Consider the following 27,797-nt stretch of genomic DNA (forward strand, 5'->3'; position numbering starts at 1 on the left):
GCTTATTGTTTTTCTTTTTGCACAATAACAATCATCAAACAAATCTCTAATAATAAAAGTAGTTGTCAGAAAAAAAAGCAAATGAAACACTGATGCTCAAAGAAAGTCATTAACAAGGTTGGTGGTGCTGATGGGAGACCTTTTCGGTCAGCGTTTGTAATAAGAGTTGTAAGAACCTGCTGCTGTGGTTGTCTCCACATACTGTAAACCGATTTGATTTTGTTTCAATTTCAAATGGTGTTTTTTTTCTGAGGTGTACAGTGTGCCATGTCATGAAAGGTGAAAAGAGAGGCCGCTGGCTCATTTCTGTTCTATGGCAGTAGCTTTGTCTGGTAATTTCCTGAAACAATTGACCAAGTGCTGCTGCGATTGGGTGGGTTGAAGTCAGCCAGGGTTTCTTTCTCCCTTTGGTTCAGTGTCACCAGGGAGAGCTGCTGCATCATCTTCTGTCTGATGCCTTAGCTCTGCTGTCCATGCTCAGTGCGATAAGGTAGTGAATGATGGTGCACATGTGCACATCACTCAGGATGCCTGCAGACTGTGGACTGGTTCAAGGGCTGCAGTGATGACTTTGAGATGATTAACACCTGCAGTAACACTAGGCAGTAAATAAGAAAAATAAAGTCATTCCAAATTTAAATGGCTTTACAATCTATTAATTCTGAGTAAAGTATGGACATGAAGACCCAAAATCAACATGCAGGCAATTCATGGTAAAGGCATGTGGCTAGGCAATAATTACAGAGAACTGTCTGCAAGTACTACACCAACAGACCTGATAAGTGCAAGAATTTCCCCCTGTATCTTCATCCATCTGTGCTGGAATCTAACCTATGTTTTGAGTTAAATGGGAATTTCAGGGCCAGGACCATTCTCTTCCTACTTTTGCCTTGTACAATGAAGGCCACATGGCATCTGTAACTGGGCTTTGTGCTCTAATTTGTTCTGGCAGTCCGTTTCTGCTGGAGTGTTTCTGTGTTCTGAATGGTTTAACACAGTTCAGCATTTTGTATCAATCTTGTCTTTCCAAGATTAAATTGACCAAAATGTATTCAAGACCTGGAAAAAGTCTGCAACAGATGTAAAGTGGCATCTGCTACACTAATTCATATGGGCTGCATTCCGAGTTTCTGTCTGAGGGATTGATACCCAGGCTGTACAGACACCCAGAGGGGATGAATTACTGTAGATTTAAAATTCGACAAACCCATGCATAAAAGGGAGTGTTGTAGCACTGTGTTTAGAAATCTCTGTGGGAATCAGTACGTAATTTATACATAAAGATGGATCCATCAATGGTGACTTACATTATTCTATATTGAAAGGCACCAAAAAAGCCATGTTAGTTTTTTGTTCCTTAAAGATCAGCATTTATGAGTGTTTTAAGTACTAAAAAACCATGCAAAGAAAAACATATCTAAATTTCTACTCTCAAATCTCAGAAACACTTGATGTTATTCAACTTGGCTTCACTGCTATGATCCTAGTGCCCTTTCTCCTCCACGATGTGCACTTGTCAGCACTGATGACCATTTTTGCTCACCGCGAGCTCTTCAGTGCTAAAAGAAGAGGAAGCATTGATAGAAGAGATGTGTCTCTTGCTGACAGCACTGTAAGCTCAGAGCTCACAGAGGCCAGTCAAATCACAGGAGTTCCAGCTGCACTGTGAGCTGATGATACCCCAGGTAACCAAGACCACAAAACCCCATCCAGTTGAACACAACAAAATAAGGTTGCAAGGATGCCGGAGCCCTTACCAGAAGCAAGAGGATGTTAAGGGATGGGTTGATGGGTTGCAAATGGGAAGAGGCTATTCAACCTGCAAAGCTTAATTGGTTGCCAATGGCTTAATGAAGATCACACCCATACATTTTCTGAAGGTTCTTAAGGAATCAACTTAGCAGGTTGTTTTGGAAACACGCAACACTATGTGTACAAAATCCTACTGTACATTACATACAGTATACTGTACTTCCAAGTAAGGTGAAGGTGTGTGCCATCAAGTCCTTTGTTAAGTGCTGAGCATAAAACAATTCAGGTTTTGGTATTTTCCCATTAGATTGAGATATGGAATTATTATTTTTGCTCTTCTTTAAGCTTTATCTAAGACACCAATATTCTTTATACAGCATTGTAGATTGTACACAGTATTCTGAGATATAAAAAGTGCATTGTATAACTTTTACAATCCTTACTTTGAAATAAATAATACAACTGTTACTACAATACATACCATAGTATTTATTTGGATTTATTATTTGCTTCACTACATTGTCTCTTCATTGCTTAAATTCAGCCCAGTGTTGCATTTCAGAACGATACCTTTTCTCTTTGAACCACTCATATTTTACATATGTTTAAATCACTGAAAACACATAAATACATCATCTTAGGCTTGAGCCTCCACCTCTAATGACATTGTTAATTAATGTTCCCAAGGGGTCACGCACAATCAGCTTAGTGCTACCAGTATTTTACTGGTATTAGTTGGTCAGCCGTGTGTTTGGTTTCCGATAAATCAGTGACCAGTGATACTTTCCTGGCATTCACAGACTTGCAATGACATCAATGAGAGGCATGTTACTCCTCCAATCGGTACCAGCTCTCCTATCAGGCACTGTGGGGCCAAGAGTGTGTGAACAGATGAATGACTTAATGAGTGAGGGCTGGCAGAACCCGTCTGCCCATTCTCAATCTCTCACAGGCAACAATACAATGAGTGCAGATGTTAACAACTCGTTGTTTCCAAACTGAACATAAATTGAAAAATACCAAAAGCTGATCAAGAAAACATTTATGCAACAGTACTTAAGGAATTTTATTTAAAGTTATTTGCATTACCTGAGAACAATTTAAAAGTTTGAAGGTGGCAACAGAAGGAATGTACTGTAAGTATGGAAAAGCAGGGGGTTTTACTTAACTAATATTCACAAAGATAGTTGGCGTGTATTTGAAGTTCAGTTTTTTCACTGGAGAAAAAAAGTATTCAGTTCCCTGGTAATTTACAGTACTATGCTGTGCTTAAGAGAACAGTTAAGCTCGAAAAACTGGAAAAATTTATGAAAGTGGCAAATCAAAAATGAAAAGAGTTTGTCTTTTACTGGAAGTATAACACAATGCAATAAGTGGAGGCGAAAAGGTCTGGGCTTAAATTTAGCTGCTGACTTATTTATTTGGTTACTGAGCTTTTAGTCTTTCTAAGTGTCTATTCATGTTCTTTACCCAGGCAAGGGAATTTCAAAACAATTTTAATTATGAGAAGCGCACTAAATGGCCAGGACAATGCGATGTGTTTATGAAACAAAATAAATTATTTCTTTCAGTTGTAAGGCACCTTATTTTCTGCTCTTCCTTTATGTAATGTACACTAGACTAACATACACTCTAGGGATGAACATAAACACCATGAAAACACATTATAAAACACTGGCCCTCCCGCTTTGGATATCCTCCAGTTTGTATTGCTACAGTATATGGTATCCACCATGTAGCTTGAGTTACTCACACTTATCAGGCACTATCTTATAGACCTTAGACTCTCTGTACCTGCAGCTTTTTTACATTAACGGCTCTCATATATTGCCTCAGGGTAACAAACATTACCAGAAAGTGCTTGCAGGTGAAAGCAAAACAAACAAACAAATCACAGCTAAGGGGACTTTAGCAACACAAAAGCCAATTTCGTTTTATTTAATTTTTTTAGAGGCTGATGTTTATTTTTCAAATACTGCATATAATTTATAATGTACTATATATAATTTAATAATATTTTTTATTATTGAAAGTTGCTTAATATGAAATATCTTATACTGTATATCATATCTTAATATGAAAAGATTTTTTTTCGGCAAGTAAAACATTAGCAAACAGAAAAAAGTTTAGGTTTTATGTAGTGCAATTAATTTTAGAATACCATGTAGAAATCTGATATACGGTACATTTTTCTTAATGAATAATCAATCATTCTGACAGCACCTTGCATTGCCAACAATAAATCATGAGAATTTAAAGTAAGGTCTGTTGCACAAGAACTGGAAATTTGTAATTATTCTATTTCATATCATAATTAAAGACTTGCAGTTACAGTATTTAATTGGTCCTCGAGACATTTTTAAGCTTTGTGCAGTTTATTTCACTGTATGCTTCATCAGAATGTTAGTATCATTAGATCTGATCCTTTTGCTTGGAAAATTGTGGTTTACAGGTTTCCAGATAGACTTGCTCCTTATTTGGAGTACAGCACCTCTGAGTTTAATGTTTTATAGCGTGTTCTGCCATGCACTGACCCCGTGCACACCTGCAATGACAGATAATGTTAATATCCAATGATGCAGGATGCTGGAATGACCGACGCTACACCTGTGTCTTATCTTTTCCATTAAACTGGATGTATCATCGCAACAAAATAACTTTTCATTTTCATTTTCTTAGCAGAAAGAAAATTTGATTTTCAGAATCTGTAAAAAATTTAGATATTTAGGGCAAAAAAAGGCTTTTATGCAATATATATACAGTACACCTGCTTTTCTTAACTCTTTCTCAATCAGTCTTATTGTTTAGAGTCAGGCTACAGAGTCCACATTTCTTCAATTCAGTTAATAGGAAGTGGCAACACCTGAGCTGTGACCCAAAACTGACCATTCCTTTTGAAAACAGTAATACGGGATTTACAAGATGTATTTTCTTTCTACTGCAAAGGAAAAAAAACATTGTATCTGACACAACGAAGAAGGCTCCACAGCCGAAACGTGTTTCTTTTCTTCTCTTTTCAGCATGGAATAAATCTTTACTTTTTCCATTGTATCTGTTTCTGTGAAGAAGTTCTTCTTGCCTACATAGTTTCTTCCTACACATGCTTTTTGCACAGCTCTTTAGTACTGTACAGTAGCTGCAATAAGCGTCCATACACTAAAGGATAAAATACTGTAGATGATAAAAAACATTACATATTGTGGAGGTTTTCCTCTTCCACATGGAAGACCGATGGGAACCTTAGCACATAAGTACACACACCACATTAATATTTTACTCATGGTCCAGCAGGGATCTTGGCTTTGCTGTGTAGGTTCAAACATAAACAAACAAAAAACTGTACAAAATAAATGAAAACCCTTCTGCCCCATAGCTCTTACTACACACAGTGACGGCACAACTCAGTGTGAAACACAACACAAAGAATTAAACAGACTGACCCGCTGCAGATCTCGACACCGTATCGCTACTACTGTACCTTCCCCTCTACCAAAATGGGTCTGTTGACCCCCCAGTGAGCCAAAGATGCCTCTTAAATACACCTGATCAGTGGATTTACTCCACTTGTCGGGGCTTTGACATTAATTATACCCAAGTATTCCACTACTACATTCTGTTTATTATATTACAGTTTTTAATAGTTTGTACATTGGCAGCCCGTATTTGCAGCCCATTGTCCTTGTACACCCGCCCAAAATGAGGCAGCTTTTTTGAGGTGATCATCCCATTGTCTGTCTGTGCACTGGAATCCTGTAGCACCTGACCTGGGCAGCCTAGACAACCATTAAAGTAATGCACCAAAAGCTGAATCCCTCTTCAGAGGGGATTGAATTATGTACTATTATGTAGTCCCAAGAAAGTAAATTCTTATGTTACACAATGAGACCTCTTCTGCATGCACAATGAATATATATACTGTATATATGCTGTTACCAAATCAATTTCTACAATTACAATATTATTTAATATTTAGGACTCACCCAATAATTTTGCTTAACAATGATTTCAATGCATCAAATGTCCTTTTATTTCAGTTCTTCAGACTTGTAGACTGTTTATGAAAACTCCCTTTTAATTAATTTCACTTTCACCAAATAATTCTCTTTATACAGTATATGGATGTGCATAACGGATGTACATTGCAAACTCATAAGCCTTTTTGATTTAAGTAGAAGAAAGAGCTGTCTTAATCCTCCTGCACTTTTGGATTGGCACAGCCATTTTGATTGCGATTTTTGTTTTAGAACAGCTCTTTTAGGAGTTTTTTTTTATGGAACTGCAGGCACCGCTGTTCCCTGAGTGGAGAGGACCTGAACAGGCAGTGGCTGAAGCCAGACCCGACTCTCAGCCCTACAATATACCACACCAAAGGCTTCCTCTACTATCTCAACAGCATTGGGAGAGCCCCACTGGTAAGACTTGCATTAACGACTGTCTCCAAATTGGCCATCGTGAGGTTACAGTAGCTATGGGCCTATCTGGCAAGACCACTACTATCTCCATATTCACACACACTGAACTTAACATTATATGTAGACTTGCCTGGTGCAGGATTTGAGAGTTAGGCACAACTTGCTGTAAGAAAGAGCTGTTAAAAATTCAGGATATACAGTACCATTTATAATTCCTAGCTTCTTGAGTGTTTCTCGCAAGTACAAAAAATGCAGCAGTTTTGTCTTTACAAACTGATTAAATCTGACTTTTTCAGGGAGCCCAGTTTAAAAAGATAAACATAAATTTCTACTTGTTTTCATAAATATTATTTTAATATCTGGCGTTCTGAGATTTAACCATCAGTCTTAAGAACATTGAGAGGAGAGGTGTTTGATCTTGCTGATGAATAGGGTGAGCAAGTTGCCTTTTCCTTATGCTCTTGAAATCTTTGGAAAACTGCAGAAGAGTAAACATTCAACCAATTATTGAATAACCAGTGTTTGTTGAATATTGTGATGAGCGTTTTGGTGACTATTGTGTTGTTGATTGAGTCAAATAGTGGGGTTTTTTGAAGTGTGATGATGCAGGGAGGCATGTCCTTCAACACAAGTATACTTTTCATGCATATTAAGAATTGAACGTGACTGCTCAGGGATACTTAGACAAAGTGCTTGAGCCAATGGAGAAGTTTACCTTGCCCAAACTGACCAGATTTCCTGACATGAGCCTAACAAATCATGTACTGAAGCAATCTGCTAATGCCATCAAGAGGAGAAAAAAGTGTCTGGCCAAGCTTTCCCAGCTGGCTGTAACTGTAAAGGAGAAGTGGGGTAATGACCCACAGCGGTCTAACCTGAGGATGGTCAGGTCTATATGATATACTGTCAGGATTATAATATGATAAGGAATTTTGTATTTGTTTTTTTGTTCCATTTTGACAGCACGCCATTTTTCATATTGAAAACTCTGCATTCTATCATCTGCAATTGTCTTCTTTTAATGATTGTTTTTGTAATTGATTTAAGCAAATCATTTGTGTAAATCCTTTAGATCTGAGTATTGTGTTTCTTCTCATACTGCTGATATAAAATACAATACTATTTGAAGAAATATGCAACACTTGACTGTTTTTACTCTATATCTCCCATGGAGTCATTTTCAAAACCTGTTCATCCTGTTTCAGTTGGAAATTTAATAAGGACTGGTCAGGCATTCAGCTGACCCTGTGCACCAGACTAGAAGGTGATCAAGGAAAAACATCAGGAAGTCTGGAACCAATTTCCATTCTATTTTTCATTCTGTCCTACTATTAGAAAAAGCCCTGCAGCCTGCTCTGACTCACCTGGGGCTTCCCCTCTAGGTATTCTGTGACTATCACGGCCACTCAAGGAAGAAGAACGTCTTCCTGTATGGCTGCAGCGTGAAGGAGACCCTCTGGCAGTCTGGTGTGCCTCTCCATGCCTTGGTTTTTAAGGAGGATCCTGGATACCGGGTATCGCCACTATTCTTTGAGTTTTCTCCTGTACTGAAATCCGTTTAGAGCTCCGAAATGTGGCAGCAGCAAAGTCATCCAGCGCAGATTTTATAATTTATTTGGTACTGACAAGACAGACATCTGCAGACTTTCAATGAATAGAATTAAAGCTGTGGCAAAAAGGAAAATGAAAAACTGGTAAAAAACGCAACGTCGCAAATGTGACAGTTTTTGCAATTTTGTCTTTGACAATATCAAATTAGGAAAAATAATTACAGAAGATAGAGAGAGCATTGTTAAACCCTTAAAGGTAATAATTAATGCAATTAAACTTACAATTTAATATGAATTATTTAACTTGGTAATAGACACTTATAACCTGAATGTGCATAAGTGTAGAGATATGACTTCTTTCACAAGACCAGTTAGTGGAAAATATTTTTATGACACATATGTAGACAAGTCTAAAACAATAATAGGGTCATTTAAAAGTGACTAAAACACAGAAGCAGTGAGAACTATTGGATGGTATTTAGTGTTTAATTGTATTTTAATGATTTCTATGTAATTGTCTTGTGAGTTTCAATAGTTTGCTTACAGTATGTGCAAGCATTATATAAATATATCTGCATCGTTAAGGACAGCACCTTCAAACATTTGCCAGTCACATTAAAGAAATTTAAAGCAACACATTTCTGGGATAGGGAAGAACAAATTGTTCTGAAGTGCAAAACTGTCAAACTTACCCTGGCTGTGGTTTTTTCAGACTCTTCCTAAAGTCCTGGACAGAATTGCTCCGGCCTTCTCATTCAACAGCTGCAACTTCCTGGTGGAGAAGTCGCGCGGGTCCACGGCTCGGGTGGTGGTGTGGAGAGAGATGGGGGTCCAGAGGAGCTACACCATGGAGAGCACCTACAACAGCTGTAACCAGGGAGTCTACAAGGTGGGGCGAATTGTCTGGGTTACTTTCAATGTTTGCAATGGAGTTGCATGCAGCTTTCTTAGGAGACCATAGCATGAGGCATTGTACTGAGGTTAAAACAGGATAAACAACTCACTGAAGATATTACAGTATGTATCTTAAAGGGTACCTGCAGAGAATTCAATGTTTTGTAAAAGAACTAGAAGGAAATGAGCTTAAGACAATTCATCAGTGTAATATCTGCCATCAAGAGCTCTTCTGGATGAAGTGGGTGTGCATGAGTAAGGACCTTGTTTGGTCTCATTGGATACCAGTGAGATTTGATCAGCTTTGAGATTTAACTACAAAAACATGCATTAAAACATTCTCTTTCCAGAGCTTTAACTCTCTGGACACTGTTCACATAAAGAGCATTAATCCAACTACCTCAAATTCTGCAGCTTTATTATCAGTCTAAAATCCGTTTGCTGTGCTACTGTATATTGCAGCAGAATGGTACATCTGGGCATTTTGTCAAACTTGTGTAGATTTGTTGTTCTGCAACTTATTCATTTTCTCAATGTTCTTGGTGATAAAGCACTAAGTATTGTTGTGTCAATGGGCAGGAATAGCCAGCAACCAACCAAGATGTCAGATGGCAGACAATGAGTTCTAAATGAGGAGGCATCTTAATTATGTGCATGACTGCAGAAAAGACATTGATGCATCTAGCTTAAGATTTGGCAGCTTTGGGATCTGTCCTTCAGGGGTCCTGATCATTTGTCTAGATAAGTGCATCCAAAAATGACAGAAGGGAACAAAAGGATGATGGAAGACAAACAAGACAGGACAGTGAGAAAGATAATTTGCTGCTGCAGCCCTCATATTTATGAGCAAAATACTGTAACCAAGACAATACTTCTTAGCTCTTTTTCCTGACGATTTATTACCTGATCCAGGTAATTTATCACTCCCTACCTGTTCTTGCTGTTTATTAGAGAAGGAAGGTACAGTTTCTGCAAAGCCACTATAGAAGAGGCTCTTCACCCACAGATCTTAGCTGTGACATCATCACTTCCTCCTCATGGCCACAGGCTGCGATATCTCACAGTTTCACTGCTACCACTTTAACACACTGTTTCCTAGGAAACAGGGAGTTGTGTGAATAAATGCAGTAATCATTTGTAACAGTGTCATCTTATTAAAATAACACTTTTCCACTTCTCATCCAACCACTAGTATAATTGTATCTTGGATCAATAATGTATTATGTCTTTTACAATGCCCTTTTAAAAGTCATCAGATGAGGAGGTTTGTGATTCTTCTTCATGAACATGTGCTGTACACTGAAGAGGCTTGTCGCTGTATTAAGAATGATCTTTCGAGTTCTCTAAGAAAAATGACTGCACCCAACACGTTCAAACAGAAACAGCCCTTTTAGCTCAGTCTCCACCCTGATTGAACATGTTTGTCTGCACAGCTCTTGGCATCTTGAAATAATTTGGATGAGGTCTCTGAAAATGTTGCTCCATGAATAGAGCTGCTTTGCCACACACATTAGTATTGCCTCAGAATGCTCTACAAGCAAAATAAAAAGAACAAAGATGAAAAATCAGCAACTTAGTCATCACTTTCTCTTTATTAATTTACAGCTTTGCTGTTTTTTCTTTTGCAGGCAATTAAGAAAAGGTCAAGAGTATTATGATAAAATATTATCTGCACACTGTCCAGAAAAGACTAGCTTTCCAAGACGAAAAATGCATTTCTCTTTAATCTTAAAATGAATTTATTTCTAAGAATATTGACAATTAATGCTCCATTCCTGTTAAAACTAAACAAAAAAGGCTTGTTGTAATATTTCAGTGGAGGTCCTGCTATAGATACAGTATATAGGCTAGTATAATGTTTGAGACTTAGCAGAATTTCTAACAGAATTTGAAAGTCCAAGTATTCTTAATATTTGCAAGCTTACATTGAATGTTGATCAATTAGTGGTTTATACAAAACATAAACTTAACATTTCAGTTGTTTCCTGTGATAATACCATTTTCTGAAGATATAAAACTATCCCTTAGTTTTATTTAAAAGTTGAGCTATTAATTCAGGGACTGAGTAAAAATAATAAAAATGCTTGTTTCAAGTCTGATTGGGGAAACAGAAGAATTGTAAGCTGAATTATCGTATACTATTTAGAGAATCAAACGATAACTAGAAACTTCTTACAAATGATCTGACTTATTAGATATAGATTAATGAAATGACTAAGCTGATATTTTCTCAGAGTTGCAACAGGAGATTCCCAGTCACTTATAATGGCAGGAGGGACTAAATTAATATACTCTAGATGACTCATTTTTATTTTTTGTATAGAAAACTTTTGATGAATTATGAGATTGATTTGATGATGAGAGATGTTGGAGAATTTTAAAGAGTTTATGAGTTGATGAGATGTGCGGTGTAACGTGTCAGTATGTCGTACAATATCTTTCTGGACACTTCATTGCCATTTAGTGTGCGCTCTGTTGTCTGCTTGCTAATGAATCTTTTTAAAAGCTTTACAAAGCATTTCCTTTCTTTTATATAATTTTTCATTTTTTCATTAAACCATTCATACCACCAATTTCGAAGTTGATATTTATCTTTTATAGCTTTGAAATGTGATGGTACAATAACTTTGAAATCCTTTGTCCATATGGAAGTTGTTAATCAGGAATCTGGGACTAACAAATTAAATGCTGGATTTCTGGGATGAGGGCTGGCATGATGGCGCAGTGGTTAGCGGTGCTGCCTCACAGCGCTGGGGCTCAAGATACAATACTGGATCTGGGGTGCGGTCTGCATGAGGTTTGTGTGTTCTACCTGTGTTGTTGTCGGTATTCACCTGCTGCTACTGCTTCCTCTCACAGTCCAAAAACATGCTGGTAGGCTAATTGTCTTCTGAGAAAATGTACTCTGGTGTGAGTGTGTGTGTCTGTGTGTGAGAGGCGGGGAAGTGGATAGATGGATTTTGGGGGTGATCCACAATTAATGAATTGGGAAAAACACATTTGAAGTATATGAAAGTCAAGCAACCCTCTGGTTGTCTTCTGATTAAAAATCATGTAATGTTTCGAGCTGATATCAGACAGGCCAATTCAAGAGGCCATCTCAGTTTTTAGAAGGCCTGAATGCGCAGCACACACCTACTGTATTGTACCTTAAATGAGTGCATGAAATGAGTGCATGAAATCATGGGCTGAAGTGAAACTTTTGGAAAATAGGGGTTTAACTATGCTCTCAGTCAGTCACTAAGTCAGCCAAGGGGTCTTTGTCAAGAGCTACATAACTGCAATATCATGTTATTGGCATTTGTATTGCAGAAAGCAAAGGCAAATATACATTGTATAAATACAATAAATTAAAAGCATCTGAATAAATCCTTTCTGTCAAGACTGTTAGGCATTAATTTAAAAGAAAACTCTGGAAAATACTTTCCCCACTGAAGTAAAGCAGCTCTGCATTTTAATGTTTTGGATGAGAAAGGAAAATAAAAGGATTGAAAGAAAACTTCTTTTCTTCTTCAAAGCAAAAGACTCTTAATCTAAATTACTGAGTGCTCTTTTTTGTGTTGTGCACCCTGCATGTGAAATTCAGGAGGCTTTACACATCAGAGACAGACCAAGTGTGAGATTTGCACTCCTTAGAACTGTCCAAGAGAGAGTAATGGCATGCGACTTCTGACAAACTGAAATTTATCCATTTTGCAGATCAGCAGTGACAGAGACTCTTGTCATGTCTTGATGCAGAAAGATTCCAACCATCTAAGGGGGGGGGGGGGAGCTTCAAAAGAACGGTGATTTGCATCACAAAGATATCACCTCCAATCACCTTAAGCATGGAGCTTGAGTGCAAAAATAATGTATCTGAGTTTTAAAGTATAATTTATCAAGTTTAATTTAGCTGAGGATACAAAGATCATAAAACTTAGTTATTTTTTTCTTTCTAAAATAAAGAGTTGTCAGTATTTTCCTTTTTTAATACTCAATAATTTGAAATAATCTGCACACTGAGAATGCTAGAGTGTGAGTGTGAGTGTGAGTGTTTGCCACCAATTGGGAGTTCCTGTGAACTAAAATTGGTGACTCTAGCTAGACAGTCCTCATCCTGCATTCAGAGCAAACTATTTTAGTAGGGCTCCAGTGAGAAGCACCTTAAAGCACTTTAGTACAAACGCTTATTGGAAAAGCAAAGTGCGCCAACAGTTTGCAATGCCACGAATTAAATAGCCATAAATTTGGTTGCCTGAGACACTCATAAGATTGGATGGTCAGTGTGAATATAATTCCTGAGGCAAATGTGGTCCTTGTCTCTGGAGTTTTCATCTAACTTGATAATCAAGGAGAGTGACATTGTCAACCCAGTTTTACCCAGCCTGTAGGAAAAGCTTTTTGCTGTTTCCTGACATTAGAGTGAAAGCAGTTTTGTGTAATGAATGTGTGCCACATACTTTACCCCCCAGTGGTGGTGTTTAAGAATGCTTGGTGTTTTTTTTTGTAAATATTCCTCTGAAGAACTGGGGTGTATGTCAATGCTGCTCTTCCAGACTGAAATGCTCTAGATTGTAATTATTATATATTTCAGTTTTAGAAGGACAGCCAAATATTTTTTTTTCTCTGAATGTCTGGTTTTACAGTGCATTGAAACATTACCACAAATGCCTCTTGAGGGTGACAAAAATATTTTCGCCTATATTGCAAATATCACTTTCAAGTTCACCGAGAACCAAATGCAGACAAAAACCGAATGTGAACTCTGAATGACATGGACATCCCTCCTCGAAGGGCAGACAGCACTGCATTAAACCAGCCAGGAGACGAATGTTGAGTCCTTTAGAATCCCAATTAATGCACTCCAGTGGAGAGGAAGTGAAGCAGTGCCGTGGAGGTAGGAATTGTAGCTGAGGGGCAGGAGATAATGAGGAACACTTTTCAGGAAACTGTATTAAGCCATGACTTATTAGATTTCAGTACATGTAATGAGGTACAAAATTGATACGACAACAAACATTTTGTTTCACCTTTGCCTCAGACCTTTAAAGGATGTTTACTATCCAATTTTACACCTTCTATATTGAGTTGTTAAGTATAAAATGAGACACAAAGTGGTGTATGTTAGACATTTCTAACACGGGGCTAAGTGCCATGTGGCACAAGGCTACAGGTCTTTGCAGAGTCTTACTGCAAGGAATGAAATGCTACGAAAGATTTCAGCATAACCAAACACTATCCGATGTCTCATAACTTGGCATTTTTTCTGTCCATTTTTTCCAACTCTATTATTAATTTATATCTTTTTGTTTATTACTTTGGTATATACTTGGCCCTTGTGCAACAACGCATGGTCTTAAAAGAGCTCGGAAATATTATACTTCAGCATGGATTTGCTCCGAGTTTAAATTGAGCTGTATAGTCTAGACGTTGCTGGTTTGAGACAGAGATATGCCATATGTCAACTGTGACCAGGATTCCCTAATCTCAGGTTAGCTGATGATAAAATGTCCTAATCCCAGGAGAGGGATTGTCAGAGACTGAGCAGCAGTACACGCTTAGTCAAGTACTGTCATGTTACTGTCATGTACTGTAGGCTTTAGCAGGCTGGAGTTCTCTCGATTGTCACTGGGAGCTTTCTGGACACCTGTGATCTTACACTGACATCAGTGGGAGACGTGTCAACCAGTGCAATGACAGTCAAATGACAGTACTTTTCAGTAATTTGGAGGTTCACTGTATACAGTATGTGCACACACCTAATTCAGGTGGCCTATAGAATGAGGGCCTATAGAACATTCTATAGGAATAAAATTCTATAGGAATAAAAAAGAAACATATATTGTAGTAGTTCAGGTGGGAAGCTGCGTCAGCATGCGTAGGCTGCAAAGGACAAGTAATAGGTTTATTCCATGCTGAAAAAAGAAGAAAGAAAACACAACGTTTCGGCCGTGGAGCCTTCTTCAGGTGTCATATACACCAAGACATTCAGTGCATGGCTTCAACTCTCACTTTACCTTGGGTGCCACAGTGGTGAGACTCACTGCACACTTGCCAACACAGCCCCTGTGACCTCAGTAAATAATTTCTGAAGGTCACTGTGAAAGTGTATTTTCATAAAATATTCATCAATATGTAATCTGGAAAAATAAAGCAGTCTTAGAGAAATAAAAATGTCTTGAACATTAAGCAAGGAATTTCAGTTTGAGGGCATCTCTGATGAATGGTTCTTGGAGGAAATATCAACCTATTATCAATTTCCGGAGTGCTTTATGCTCAGTACTGCTTCTGGGGACATTACTAGTACGATAGCAACTTACAGGACTATTTGAATGCAGCTCTCTCAAGGCACACAGACCTGTTAATGAGATACTTTGGGATTTCAGTGTCATGCTGAGACCATGTATGCTGACAGCCTCAAATCTGTGTAATTTACAAGAGATCAGAGGCTACCTTTCTGAATTAATAGAAGGTTTACATTTCAAATGAAAGGAAAGCAACAACCAAATAAGGGATAACAAATATTAGGAGATTATGTTGCACATAGATGTTCATATATTATATGTGTAAGACAGCAGTGTAATTTAGCAGGAAAAATGAATGTTTTTTAAAATATCCATCTATAGAGTAATAATTGTAATCCAGTAATTAGCTGACGGAGTTGTTGAAATGTTGATGTTCATTTCTGCTTCAAGAATATACTAGTGGGAAAATACAGAAATGTACAATGGTGTACATTAATTCTAAGTGAAGATATAATTTGGAAATGCCATTTTAAAGCTTCTTCATTTACTGGTTTAATCATATGTAGTCAAAGATTGTGAATAGCCGGAAGTTAATTAAGAGCATCATCAAAGCCTAGAGCTCTGGCACCTACACCATCCTGATAAATTTTTAAATGTTCTTGGGCAATAACACATCTTGAAAACCACATGGCAGCATACTCCAGTTACTGTATGGGAGAAATATTATACAAAACAACTTCCCATATATGGAACAAGAAGAGTTGCCATATACTTCACTGAGCACCTAAACAATACTTGTACTTGTGTATCATAAGAGGCTGAGGGATGATTTGATAACTTTTCTCAAAACCTTGTTTTGGGATCAGGCAGTTCTTCTACACTGTAATTAGATCAAGATTAATTAGAAATTAGGAATGGACACAAGATACATTTTCCTTACAACCCACATAACATATAGGTTCTACACATTTACTTTTTTAAATACTATTACATTTGCATGCTACTATATATTTTTTTCTTTTAATCATAGATTAATATGCAAAAAACACAGATACATACTATACACAGTATATATATATAGGAATTATGGCAATGATTATTAATTAGCTCTGGATGTTTCCCAACATATGAATGCAGAAACATCTCAAACAAATATTTAATTTCACTTTTTTGTATACTGTGTAAAATCAAAGCTAGCAGCCACAAGTGGTGCTCATCAGTGCAGCATGCATGGATAGGTGGTGGGGGATTGACAGTGTGGGATGCTCAGTTACAATTAGAATACTGTAGAGCCAGTATTCAGCCAGTCCTTCTTCCACTGCTGGTGAAAAGGGTAAATATATACTGCATGTGAGCACAATACAATTTAAGACTTTTGTTCCACTCTAGATGAAAATGTATGTGACTAGGGTCTATAAATGTATGACTTGCACTGTGGTTTGATTTTAGCTAATGCATAGTTTAGAAGCAGGTAGAGTTGTCAAGTGAATTTAGAAGGATGTTGTATTTCAGGAGTTTTCCAGCTACACACAAGGAACAGTTTGTTTAAATCGCATTTCTCTGGCATTGAGACTTTAAATCCCTTGATCATATGGTACTTTCTAATGCCTGCAGAAAAAGGTTTAAAATATTGATAAGATGTGGTGACCTATTTAAAAATTCTAAAATGCCATTGAATTGTACTGTAATTAAAAAAGGTCCCAATATACAGTACACAGTAATGTCAAATACTTCAGATAAAAAATATTATTTTTCCATTTGTATGTGTGATTTATTACTGTATATCACATTTAATTTGCTGCTTTATACTGTGCTGTGTTAATAGGTTGTTTCTGAGCTCATTGCAAATAAAAAAAATACTTTACAGAATACAACTACAGTACATTAATACAAGGCAAGTGGAAAATTCTGATCAGATTTTTTTAAATCACTGTTGAAATTGCTAACATTTGTATCACGCAATCTTTATGAGAGCACTAAAACAAACCTCAGTTAATATTCTAGTGTAGGGATTTTCCACTAATTATAAAAAATGTATGCACGTTTCTTAATAAAAGAGTCTCTCTCCATATAATAACTTAAAATGAAACACTGACTTCCACAGGTTTAAGTACAGTATTTCAGTAGGGTGCTCTCTGTGGAGTTCTTTAAGTGGTTAAGGTTGACCCAGAGGTGATAAGTAGAAACTCCAAGTCAAGTATCCAAAATGGAGAAGGAGTCAGCATGCAGAGTTAAGAGGGAGTCAATGTGCTGTATTGAGAAGGCTTCAGTATGCCAGTCCAGGGAGGAAGGGCTGTGAAATGGAAAGAGTTGTACTCTTTATGAACAGGGCAAAGTTTAAACCTGGCTATAAATGTTTATTCCCACTCATAATCTTTGTATCTTTACTGATGTACAGTAATTCTTCAAGGTCTTTTAAAGACTTACTGGAATCAAGATGCAGTTGCTATTAAACCTTTCCCTGAACTGAGGTGTTCAGTTTCATATAATTAGACCTATTAATTAAGTGTGGGTTTGGTCAGAATGGAAGGCAGAAAATATCAATAACTTTGGTTTAGTCCAAAATAAAAAAGAATCAGCCTGTTTCTATGTCATGTTTCTGACATGGCTCAGCGTATACAATGTGGGTAGCGTGGAACAGAACCTGTTAAGTGGTGGGATACATTGGCACCAGCTGGTGGTAACTAGCCTTCAATGTGTGACTTGTTTCAGAAGGATCTTTTTGGAAAACACTGTTGCACCACTGATTATGATGGAAAGGCGGATCTAAGCTGCTTGCAAATTTAGAAGAACTGCTCAAAGATTAGTTGTGTACTAAGCTGTACTCACACTCGCAAAAATAATTTTAATTTGCTTCCAAAATTAGTTATTTGTTTTTGCAGATACGTTTTATATTAAAAACTAAAAATGCATTTCCTCACTCCTATCGATAAATATTAATAAACACAAAATATTTTCCCTGTGTCTTACACTAATGTATTTTACATTTGTATTTCTCTTTCTTGATTTTTGAGTCATTTTAAACTCTTTACATTGTTTTACTTTTACATTTTCCATAATTTATTCATTAAACCATTTGGATCATGAATATACAGTATTATTGACAAGGTAAAAACTGAAAAAAGCATTTAATGAACTGGCAAGAGCATTGTCAAGCAAAAATATTCCTCTACTAACATCATTATAGTTATATTTTAAAATAATATCCTAATGTTGGTCTTCAATCAGCTTTTGCATTTACTGTACAGTACATCATCTAAAAAAACGGGAGTGCTAATACAGATAGAATGATGATGTTAGTGAAGGAATTAAAGTTGAAGCTTAGACAATTACCTTCTGTTCCTTCAAAATGGGACACCTTGTCAGTGCTGACACACAAAATAGGAAGAAATAATCACTAAACAATACATTTTTCTCATAAATTTCAAATGAGCCCAAAGATGAGACATCTAAAATCTCAAGACAACACAGGCTCTATATTGTATCTGTAAGAACACCCCTCATTAATACTCCAAATGTAGAGGTAATACAGTGTTTTAAAATGGTATGTTTTCACAGCATAAAACATTCATGGAGTGCTGTAAAATAGTTGAACCCTGACATTTTAAATTCCTTGATTTATTTCTCAGAATAGATTTTTCTTCTCAATAGAATAGGATCGTACTGCAGATGTGACTGATAAGACAAGCTCACATCTTATGCCTCGTGCAGACTACGCATCTTCAATTGAAGCCATGTCTCAACTTGTTATAGAACAGAATGTGTGCAAACTACTTTGCCACTTGACTGGTGGCATTTACCTAGAGTTAACAAGATCCAGCAGGAAAGCGCTAATCACAAGATAAATGGAACAGCCTGCTCGAAAGGGCAAGAGCACTGTCTCAAGTGCCTGTCAATTGTCCCTCAGATTTTTTGGCTACCTTCTTTTAAACACAAGTAAAGCCATACAGCTCTTTTCAAAACAGTATGAAATAGCGGCAAAGGTAAATTCATAAATCACCTGCAAATTGATTTTTCCGTTTTTCTGCAATATGCTGCCAAGGCTTTTAAATAATTATTAGGCAGCATTTAATTGCAATACCTATGGGATTGCAGTGCAACAGAAAACCACCATCTCCTAGGATAAGAATTTAAAAAAAAGCTTTTCCTTCTTAACAAGAGGGTATTTAAAAAGATGATTAACGGATGCAGCCTACACAAAACATTTTTCGTTTATTCATATTTTGCCAACTGCTTTCTGATCACATTTACTATATAACTTCCTATTAGGAACGTCCTACAAAGTTTCTACTTGTCCTGTCATTTAAAAGACTTTAAAGATCGAATCATCTTAAACTGTGGCAACAAGTTTATCTTAATGACTGAGTAAGACATAAACAGGAACATATAAAACTATTTGTTAAATTCAAATAAAACATCCCAGGCATTACTCCTTGCTTGCCTGCACAGTATAAACTTTATTATTGCTATAAAGGGAAACCATTTTGGGATAGTACAAGCATATTGCTCTGTGTTGTTTTTCTATAAAAAAGTCCAAAAAGATTAGAGATATTTCTCATTGAAGTCTTTAAAGGAACTTGTCTAAAGGGAATAGCAATTTATCCAGGACCATGAGGAATTCATAGAGACCAAAAAGAAACATGCTAACCATTTGAAATATACTTGTTTGGATATATTATCACAGATATTTTTTCTTCATTGCCTGAAGTTAAACCTTTCCCTGTGTTTGAACTGATATAGTTGAATACTGTATGTAACAAAAATATTCAGATCCCTGACCACCTGCATTATTAAATCTAAAAGATAGTCACAAAGATCGGTTATGCATTACTCAAACTGAGCTGAGCTACAGTACCAAGCCCCAGAAATACCTGAACACAAAGTGAACCTACAGCTCATCTCTGCCTGACCTGTGTTATCTAAGAGGATGGTGTAGTAGAGATATAATTGGACACTAGGTGACATTAATTTAAATCTACAATATAAAAAGCAAAACACTTTTTCTCACGTAGTGTATCTGTAATATTGTTTAACATAGTGACACCTGGGCTGTTCTGCTGGCAGATTTGCTCTCTGTGAATCTCATTAATAGGATCCTTGCCTGAGGCCTTGTTGTTTCATAGTATTTCACAGTTTGGTTTAGTCTTTGCTATTGCTTTGCTCTTGGCTAGTATTCTTCTAAAAATGTTTGCAACTTAATGACTTTCAAAAACGTTTTCCAAATATATAAAAGGAAAAACAAATAAACCAACAAACAGCAACATCTCATTCTAAGATCCAAAGTGTAAATCAAGATTAATCTGGTTTGGGGGTTTTGGCAGAAGTTCTCTATTAATTTTGCACTTCATGAAAAAGTCCTACACACTCAAAACAAAAAGCAACACTCACCAAAAAATGTGACTCGGCAAAAGCAGTTGCTTGAGGGATGTGCTGCAAAAATAATTGTACCCTAGCAATTTCAATTTCTCACTTTATTCCAGCTTCCTTTTGCAAATTCTTTATGGAACATTTACTTTTTTAGTCTCTATAGGAGCACAGCAATTATTAACAGCCACAGCAATTATTACACAAACCGCAGCTGGGATTTTATTGTGTAACTCGCAAATGCACAAAAAGTATAAATCCTGATCTACTTTTGTTCTGGGCAACCTGTGAGATAATTTGATAGGCCTGCATTACAGTGGTGTAAGTGGTGGCTAGCCTGACCAGCAACTGAAACGGGCCGCACTTCTGTGACATTACAAATACAGAGGAAAATTGATTTTTTCCAAGTAAACAGTCTCAGCTGTATGCTTTCTGCACATGTAAACCTCTTCAACTTTCTAAATTATTGAACACCTATCCCCTGGATGTTATGTAGTTTTCAGTCACGGAGGTCCTGTCTCGTCTCTGTTTCATTGCCCCAGGGGTAATTGTGCAGCACGTGCCAGCAGAGGAGAGAGTGGCAAACACCACAGTTCCCCTGCAGAGGGCTGCAGGAGCACTGGCGCCCCCTGTGGGCCAGCAGCACCCACTGACAGCCTCGCCGAGCATGCAGGAGTGGACTGACAAAGAGTTGGATGTGGCCATCTTTTAACTTTCCTGCAGAGGTAGTCTGCACAGAAGGATACAAGTGCCAGCAAAACAGCAAAGGGAAGGCAGGCTGGCACAAAGGTCTTGTCTAAATAAAGGAGCAAGAAGAAATACCCACCAGGGAAATCTGACTAGTGTGGGAAAACTGTGTCTTTCACTCTTCAGTTAAGGTGAACACAGCTCACAGTGGTGCAAGAGGGAAATAAATGATGCAAAAAATGATGCAAAACAAAATAGAAGTGTTGTGTATGCAAACAAAAACAAAATATGAAAGGGACAAATGCACTGATACGCTGATGTCATATTACATTAGCAGGAAATGTGATAAATTATCACTTCTCTGGGCTAATGAGAATATTCTTCTCTTTGTTAAAAAAGAACACCTATACTGTATGCAATGAAATGCATTAGTCCTATTTAATGAACACTTAATGGAATACACATGGGGAAAAATATATAATGGAAATGTGCTGATAACATCCTCAAACAAGCAGGTGTACAGTAGTTAAGCTATAGAGCAATCATTTGCATTGACTAAGAACTGAAGAGATTCTTAGTCAAACCAGGCACAAGCTAAAGTTAGTGGCTTCATACTCATACAACCAAAAAGTCAATTAGCAAATTGAAAAACAAAACAACTCAAAATCAAGAAACAACCAATTTAGATGATTTTGCTTTAGTGGTCTTCATTTCTGATCGTTTGATACTGGGAATATGGAACAAGCTGTCCAGCCATGTTGTTGAATGATACTCTGTGTTCCTTGAAGAAATGGCTGTTTGAAATTATTATTTACTAACTACCAAATGGGCTAGAAGGACCAAATGCCCTTGTCTCCTTGTATCCTTTATTATTTTTCTGTGTGTTATAGTTACTACATGATAGATATTTTGAAAGGGACACTTTACCCAGGATGCATGCATAACAGCTGCCTTTCTATTCTTCTACAGACTCGAACCTAAAACATGCCTACATAAGTTTTTATTAAATTGCCTGCAAGCTGCAAGAACTGAGCCTTCAAGGCACAGAGTGTGCATTAATTGGTACTGTTCAGACGCGTGTGTCAAAGGGAAAAGGAGGAGACTACAACAGTGAATAGCTGCACGAACACAAATGCTCATTTCATCAGGAGGTGAAACCATCATACTGTCAGTCTCTCAGTTTCTCCTCAGGACCCCCTGTGTGTTCTGGTTCTCATGCCAGCTGAGCACTTAATTACTTGCTTATTACTTATTGAACCTTTAATTGAACTATTTTCCTAATTGGATCTTCTTAACTATGTCTTCACTCAATCCTCGCTTCCCAGAAATAACTTGCTTTAAGTGTTCAGTTGTTTTGGCAAACAAAGCTCAGCATGTCCTTTTTTCAATAAATTGATTCCTTTGCAGCTGTCTAACACCTTTAAAATGGTTACCAGGTAATGCTGCATTGTCGCACAGTTTCAAACACTTCCATAGTAAGTGGTTCTTGCGATGCACAGGATCGGTTGCCAATTGAATGGAACACCTTACTGTATGTAAATTTTCCCCTTTAGTTTTTATTTATCATTACATAAGCTCTATTATATTAAGCACATTGAGCTCAGTATCCAATGAAGGGGAAAATAATCCATATTTAATGCTTATGTTATTCAGCCACCCCAAGGTGCTTAAATACCAGATGCACAGGCATTCAAATAATGTACCTAATTGATTTTTGAAACCCAGTAATTGATATACTTTGCAAATACTTTGCAAATTTTTAAAGAGGTAAAGAAACTCTTGTTAAAATTAAAATCAAATGGTTAACTAATCAATTAGACACAAGGGGTTCAGAGCAGAAGGCCTGAGCGACCTTATATACTGTAGATGGACTTGAAGGACCAGTTACTGAATTGTTTGTGTGTGTGCATTAGGGTCTGCAGCTTGGCACCCGGGAGCTGGAGGAGATGGGGGCAAAGTTCTGCCAGAGTCTGCTGTCTCTGAAAGGGAACACTCTGCTCCACAGCAAGAAGCTCATTAAACACGCTTCTGTGCTTCTCAACCTGGACGACAACATCCTAGATCACAAGTCCCACAGGTGAGTCCACTGCCTCACTTCCGCTAAGTTTACTCAGGTGGTCGAAGCAAAGTGAGCTATAATATGGTCAGTGGCTAAAATACTGGAAAGCCCACTTCATAGATAGACTCAGTGGTAGACAATGCCTGCTTGTCTTGAGGGGCAGGAGACAGACTTCTATGATCTAACCTGGCTAGAACAATCATCGGTATCTTAATTAACAAGTGAAATGTGCTGTTCAATTCTACAAGCCATTGCTTTCATCACAATCTCATGCTGCTTGAAGAACTGGATGGGAATGGCGTATAACATTTCAAAACACTGAAACATTGAAACTCAGAGAAAAGGAAGCATGATACATCTGTGAAACAAAAAAAACTGAACTGAACTGTTACACTGATTTTGCTGTTAAGAACATTAAAGTCTCCCTCATCAGGGGGAGTGACATTTTAATTTTTTGGCTTAACTGCAGCTTGTGTGAGAGGTGATGTAGGGTGCTCAGAGGCACCTGAAACAGATTCTCTGCTCATACTGTACTTTTATCAGTATGACTCCTTGTTTCTTCGGCTGATCTTATGGAAATATGTGATGGTCAGGGAGACAGATTACTAATTTGATTTTGTAGTTTCTGACTTTTACTGTACATGACATAACTTTTTAAACCTTTTGCAAAAATAGTACAGTATCTTGTGCCTCTGAAACTTCAGTTGTACACAAGCTATGGGTTGTGATGAGAGCCTGCCTGACCTTGGTTCTCCGTCATGCCTGGTATACTGAGATACACTGCTCCCCTGTGAAATCTGTGCAATTGTAATGGAATTGGAGACACCTCATGTTTTAAAAGCAACATTGAAGGTAGAAAGTTTCTAGAAATTTCCAGTTCCTCAACTTTCTTACAAGAGCTATAGATTGCAGAATATTTTTAGGCTAGTCTCATCACATATAATTGTCTAAACTGTTCTGTTAATTTAATTTTTTTAGATCCCCTTTGCATGTATTTGAATTGGTACCTCATATTTTCATAAAGATGTCATATCCAGGTTCCTTTTTGTCCCTGCAGTGAAGTAGAGTATTTGCCTAGAGTATTATATAATCCCAACACAGAACACAGTCCAGTATTTTTTCTGTATAACCTACTAATCAGTGTGACTTCTGAAATACATTTTTACATTCTGCAATGATTTCTGCCAGAGAAACCAATCAAATGGTAATTGAAAATAAAAGAGTGCTTTCAGCAAGCTTGAATACAAAACACATACAGTACTTAAACCTTTTGTTTGCAGCTGGAGTAACTAACTCTACTGCATTTACTGCACTGCTCAATAAACATGTTTTAGTTTTGGTAAAGCATTGTTTGAAATAGATTATTTTCTTCTGAAGCTTATAGTGTTATTCATATATCCATACACAGTATAGTATTTGGAACAATTATGTAACAAAACACTCATTCATCATAATGAAAATCATTGCCTAGTCCTCTACCTTCACTGTAAATCAATGCATTGATTTTAGCTCCTGGGATGCCAGGTAAAATGAAATATATCATTAGAAGTTCTATAGGCCTTGATAAAATGTGTGGATTATGTATGAATTGTACATTATGATAAAGAATGCCTGCCGTCTTTTAAGTGGTCAAACCATTTTTTGCTTATAATCCTACATGAGCACCAAGGATTGTATCATCTGTCACAAAAAAAAAACATTCCCTCTTCTGAAGCTCTTGTTTCCAAATATTTAATGCAATAAATTATTTCGTAAAAGCTGTAAACAAAATGTTTTACAGGCTTGTTAAAGGTGGGTTTCCAGATTTTGTTTATGAGAAGTGACCACAGTGGATTCCTTTATCACAAGCTCTTTGACCTTATGTTTTCAGGGGCTTTGCAAAATTACTGTAATGAACTCTCAGATCAAAGAAGGGCAACATAAAACAGAGTTGAAGCTTTCATCCTTTTTTATGCTGCAGTAGGCTGCAATTCAAATAAATAAAATAGGTTTGTGGAGGTTTGTGGAAAGCCTACTCTCTAAAGTATAGTAAAGCAAGGATATGGAGTCACACCTAGAAACTTAAAGGGAATTAATTTAGGACAGGACACACATGAATTACAGGAATTGTAATTGGATGGCTTCATCTGGTTTTCATCCCTTCTAACACTCTTAAAGTATGCATACGGTTGTCATGAGTGGATATGAATCACACATCAGTGTACCAATCCAATTCAGAACAAACGTTGTTCTTACTGTATATTGATTTAGATGTGCAACTCTAATAAACTGTCAGTTTGGCCCTTGAGTCTGTGAGAAAACAGGCTTACGTGTCATCTGCAAAAGTTGTTGGAGGATAGATTATTTATGACTACAGATTTCTTAGAATTTTGCTCAAAAGTAAGGGTTCTCTCCCTATTTTTATGAGTCGTGGTTGTATGGAAGAGGACTGTGGGAGTGTGGAACAAACTATCATGCTGGAGTATCAAGCTATTATACTGTACTGTACAGAGAATGTTGTTGAAGATGAAACCCTGTACTCTTTCAAGAAACACCTGGATGAGATTCTTCAATTAGAATAGAATGTTCTTTTTATGAAAATGTTGTTTGGATTGACCCTCAGCTCAATTAGCTACTACTATAACTACCAAACGAGCTAGACGGCTCCTCTCATCTGAAACCTTTCCTATGCTCTTACCAATGGGCAGATAATGATCTGACCTTAATATTACCACTGTAAGGGATGAATCTAAAATGTTATGCCTATGGGTGTCCTTTGTCCTAAAATGTGAGATGAAAGCTCAATATTTGTAGACAAAATCCAGAGAAAGGAAGTTAATTGTTACTAGGTATTCAGTTTATTGTGCATACATTAGAGGTTAGTAGACTTCACCGTCAAAAAATGAAAAAGAATCCCTGCTTATAAAGGAAAAAACAACACTGACGCATATGCAAGTGTTTTTGTTTTTTTTTGTATTCATGAATCTGCAGTATTCCAGAAAGCAAAGACTCCGTTGCTTTAAAAATAACCAACTCCCCCACAGTTTATGAAAGGCCTTCATGTTTTCTGTTGTGCAGGATAACAAGTGCTGAGGTTTACATGTCTAGATGTCTTCTGCCTGCATTGAAGTGGCATTCTGATCAGTCTCTCTGACAGCCAACACAGCGGCTGTCAGCAGATGAATACTGCCTCCCCTTTCCAGCCAGCTCACTGTCTGCATGATGCAGACCCACGCCACCTCTGCACTCTTCTTTTTTCATAGCCTACAGATGCAGGGAACTTTGCCATTGTGAAATGTTCACCTCTCAATCCAATCCATGTAATTGCTTCTTTTTGAGAATTAAACACTGTATAAAAATCCTAATTTCAAATTCTGCTATGGTCACTGCTCGTAAACAAGTTTTAATTTGTAAAGTACATTTATGCAAACACACGTAACAAAAAAAATGGAATAGGGTGTTTTTAAAATGCAAAAATAGAGCAATCAGGTTTATTTAAGATGAATTTGTTTTTGAAACATCAACCTTAAGTCGAGCTCAAATCTTCACTGAAACCAGAATGATCTCCCAGCCCATAATAGATTTTGCAAATCAGTCAGCACTTTCATGCCCTGCCTTAAAATTCAATTTTATAGTGTAACTTTTAATTTTGTATGATTTACTGTATTCATTTGTGTATACAGTACCTGTCTCTATCCTTCCATTAGAATGCACCTTGAGATGCAGTGTCATGAAAGGAATAAATAATATCATTCAATTATTTATTTCTTATTCTTCTTATTTCAAAGACGTTATTCAAAATTAACACATGTATTCTGCTGACCTAGCTATTTATCCATCCTTCTGTCCTGTTTTCATTTTTAATTTTTTATTCACTGGCCTGATAAAAATATCAGAAAGCCTTGTCCTCTTTTATATACAGTAGCAGCATGAAGAGAGACACTTTCAGATACTGTGTGTGCGCTGTCCTTTTTTGAAGCCCCTACAATGCTCAAGAAAAGGAATGTAATAGATTAATGCTTTTGCAATTTAAATCGTAGGACAACACAAGACCATGATTATTAATTTTATTACAGTGATGGTCTTTTCATGACACGTTCCACACAATTTCAAATTTGTCTCAAAGTCTATACATTCACCCATAAATCACAAACATAAACAATATATTGTGTCACTATGTTCATAATTAAGAAATATGAGTTTTGAAAAATAAGTTGATTAAAAGGGCAGATAAGTCTGACAAGTTGAAATTCAGTCCATCAGTCAACCTGTATGGATCTTGAAAAATAACATGGATGAATGATAGAATTCTGGACTTTTTAATTCCACTACTGTTAAAATAAGTATTACCATTGTACAAATTACAGCATTTCCAATACACCTACTTGTCAGCGATAGTGTAGAGGCAATAGCTATACTAATCCAAGATGTAATTGCATTATCAGCAGAAGTGTATACAACTTTTTGGCAAGACCCTTTTGGAATAGACAGTTTGTGATTGAGAGGCTGTCTGGTTCTATTTGTATTCACTTGAAATGGCTAATGATGTTTCTGTTTCGTGAAATCTTTCCTTTAATGTTGCCAGACATGTTTGCTTTCTCTCTACACCAAATCACCCCGCCTCAAACAAGTGAGAAAATATTTCATTCAGCTCCGCAAGGCAGAGCTTCATATTTTGTACACATTTATTTTAACAAAGGAGCCAAAACTCATAAGATATTTACAAAACTGCTGTTTTAATCAAGTTCAGTGGAGCAGAAACTCTGGGGTCCAGAGATCTATTGCATTTGTAAGTCTTGCAGACAGTTTAAGGATCAAGCTGAGCACAAGTGTGTTACAGATTTGAGTGCATTTTAGTGTTGGATGGAGTCTCTAT

The 27,797-nt window shown here is 37.0% G+C and overlaps 1 protein-coding gene across 1 annotated transcript in view; it reads left to right on the forward strand.

Moving 5' to 3' along the window:
• agbl1 (AGBL carboxypeptidase 1) overlaps positions 1-27,797 on the forward strand; it is a 178,967-nt gene that overhangs the window by 122,298 nt on the left and 28,872 nt on the right. Inside the window, exons 19-22 of the mRNA XM_088922306.1 lie at positions 6,035-6,164; positions 7,547-7,678; positions 8,427-8,603; positions 22,797-22,960. Coding sequence (XP_088778432.1) covers positions 6,035-6,164; positions 7,547-7,678; positions 8,427-8,603; positions 22,797-22,960 — 603 coding nt within the window. The remainder of the gene's footprint in view (positions 1-6,034; positions 6,165-7,546; positions 7,679-8,426; positions 8,604-22,796; positions 22,961-27,797) is intronic.

The sequence above is a fragment of the Atractosteus spatula genome, chromosome 7 (genome assembly GCF_055471065.1).
Source record: "Atractosteus spatula isolate fAtrSpa1 chromosome 7, fAtrSpa1.hap1, whole genome shotgun sequence".
NCBI lineage: Eukaryota > Metazoa > Chordata > Actinopteri > Semionotiformes > Lepisosteidae > Atractosteus > Atractosteus spatula.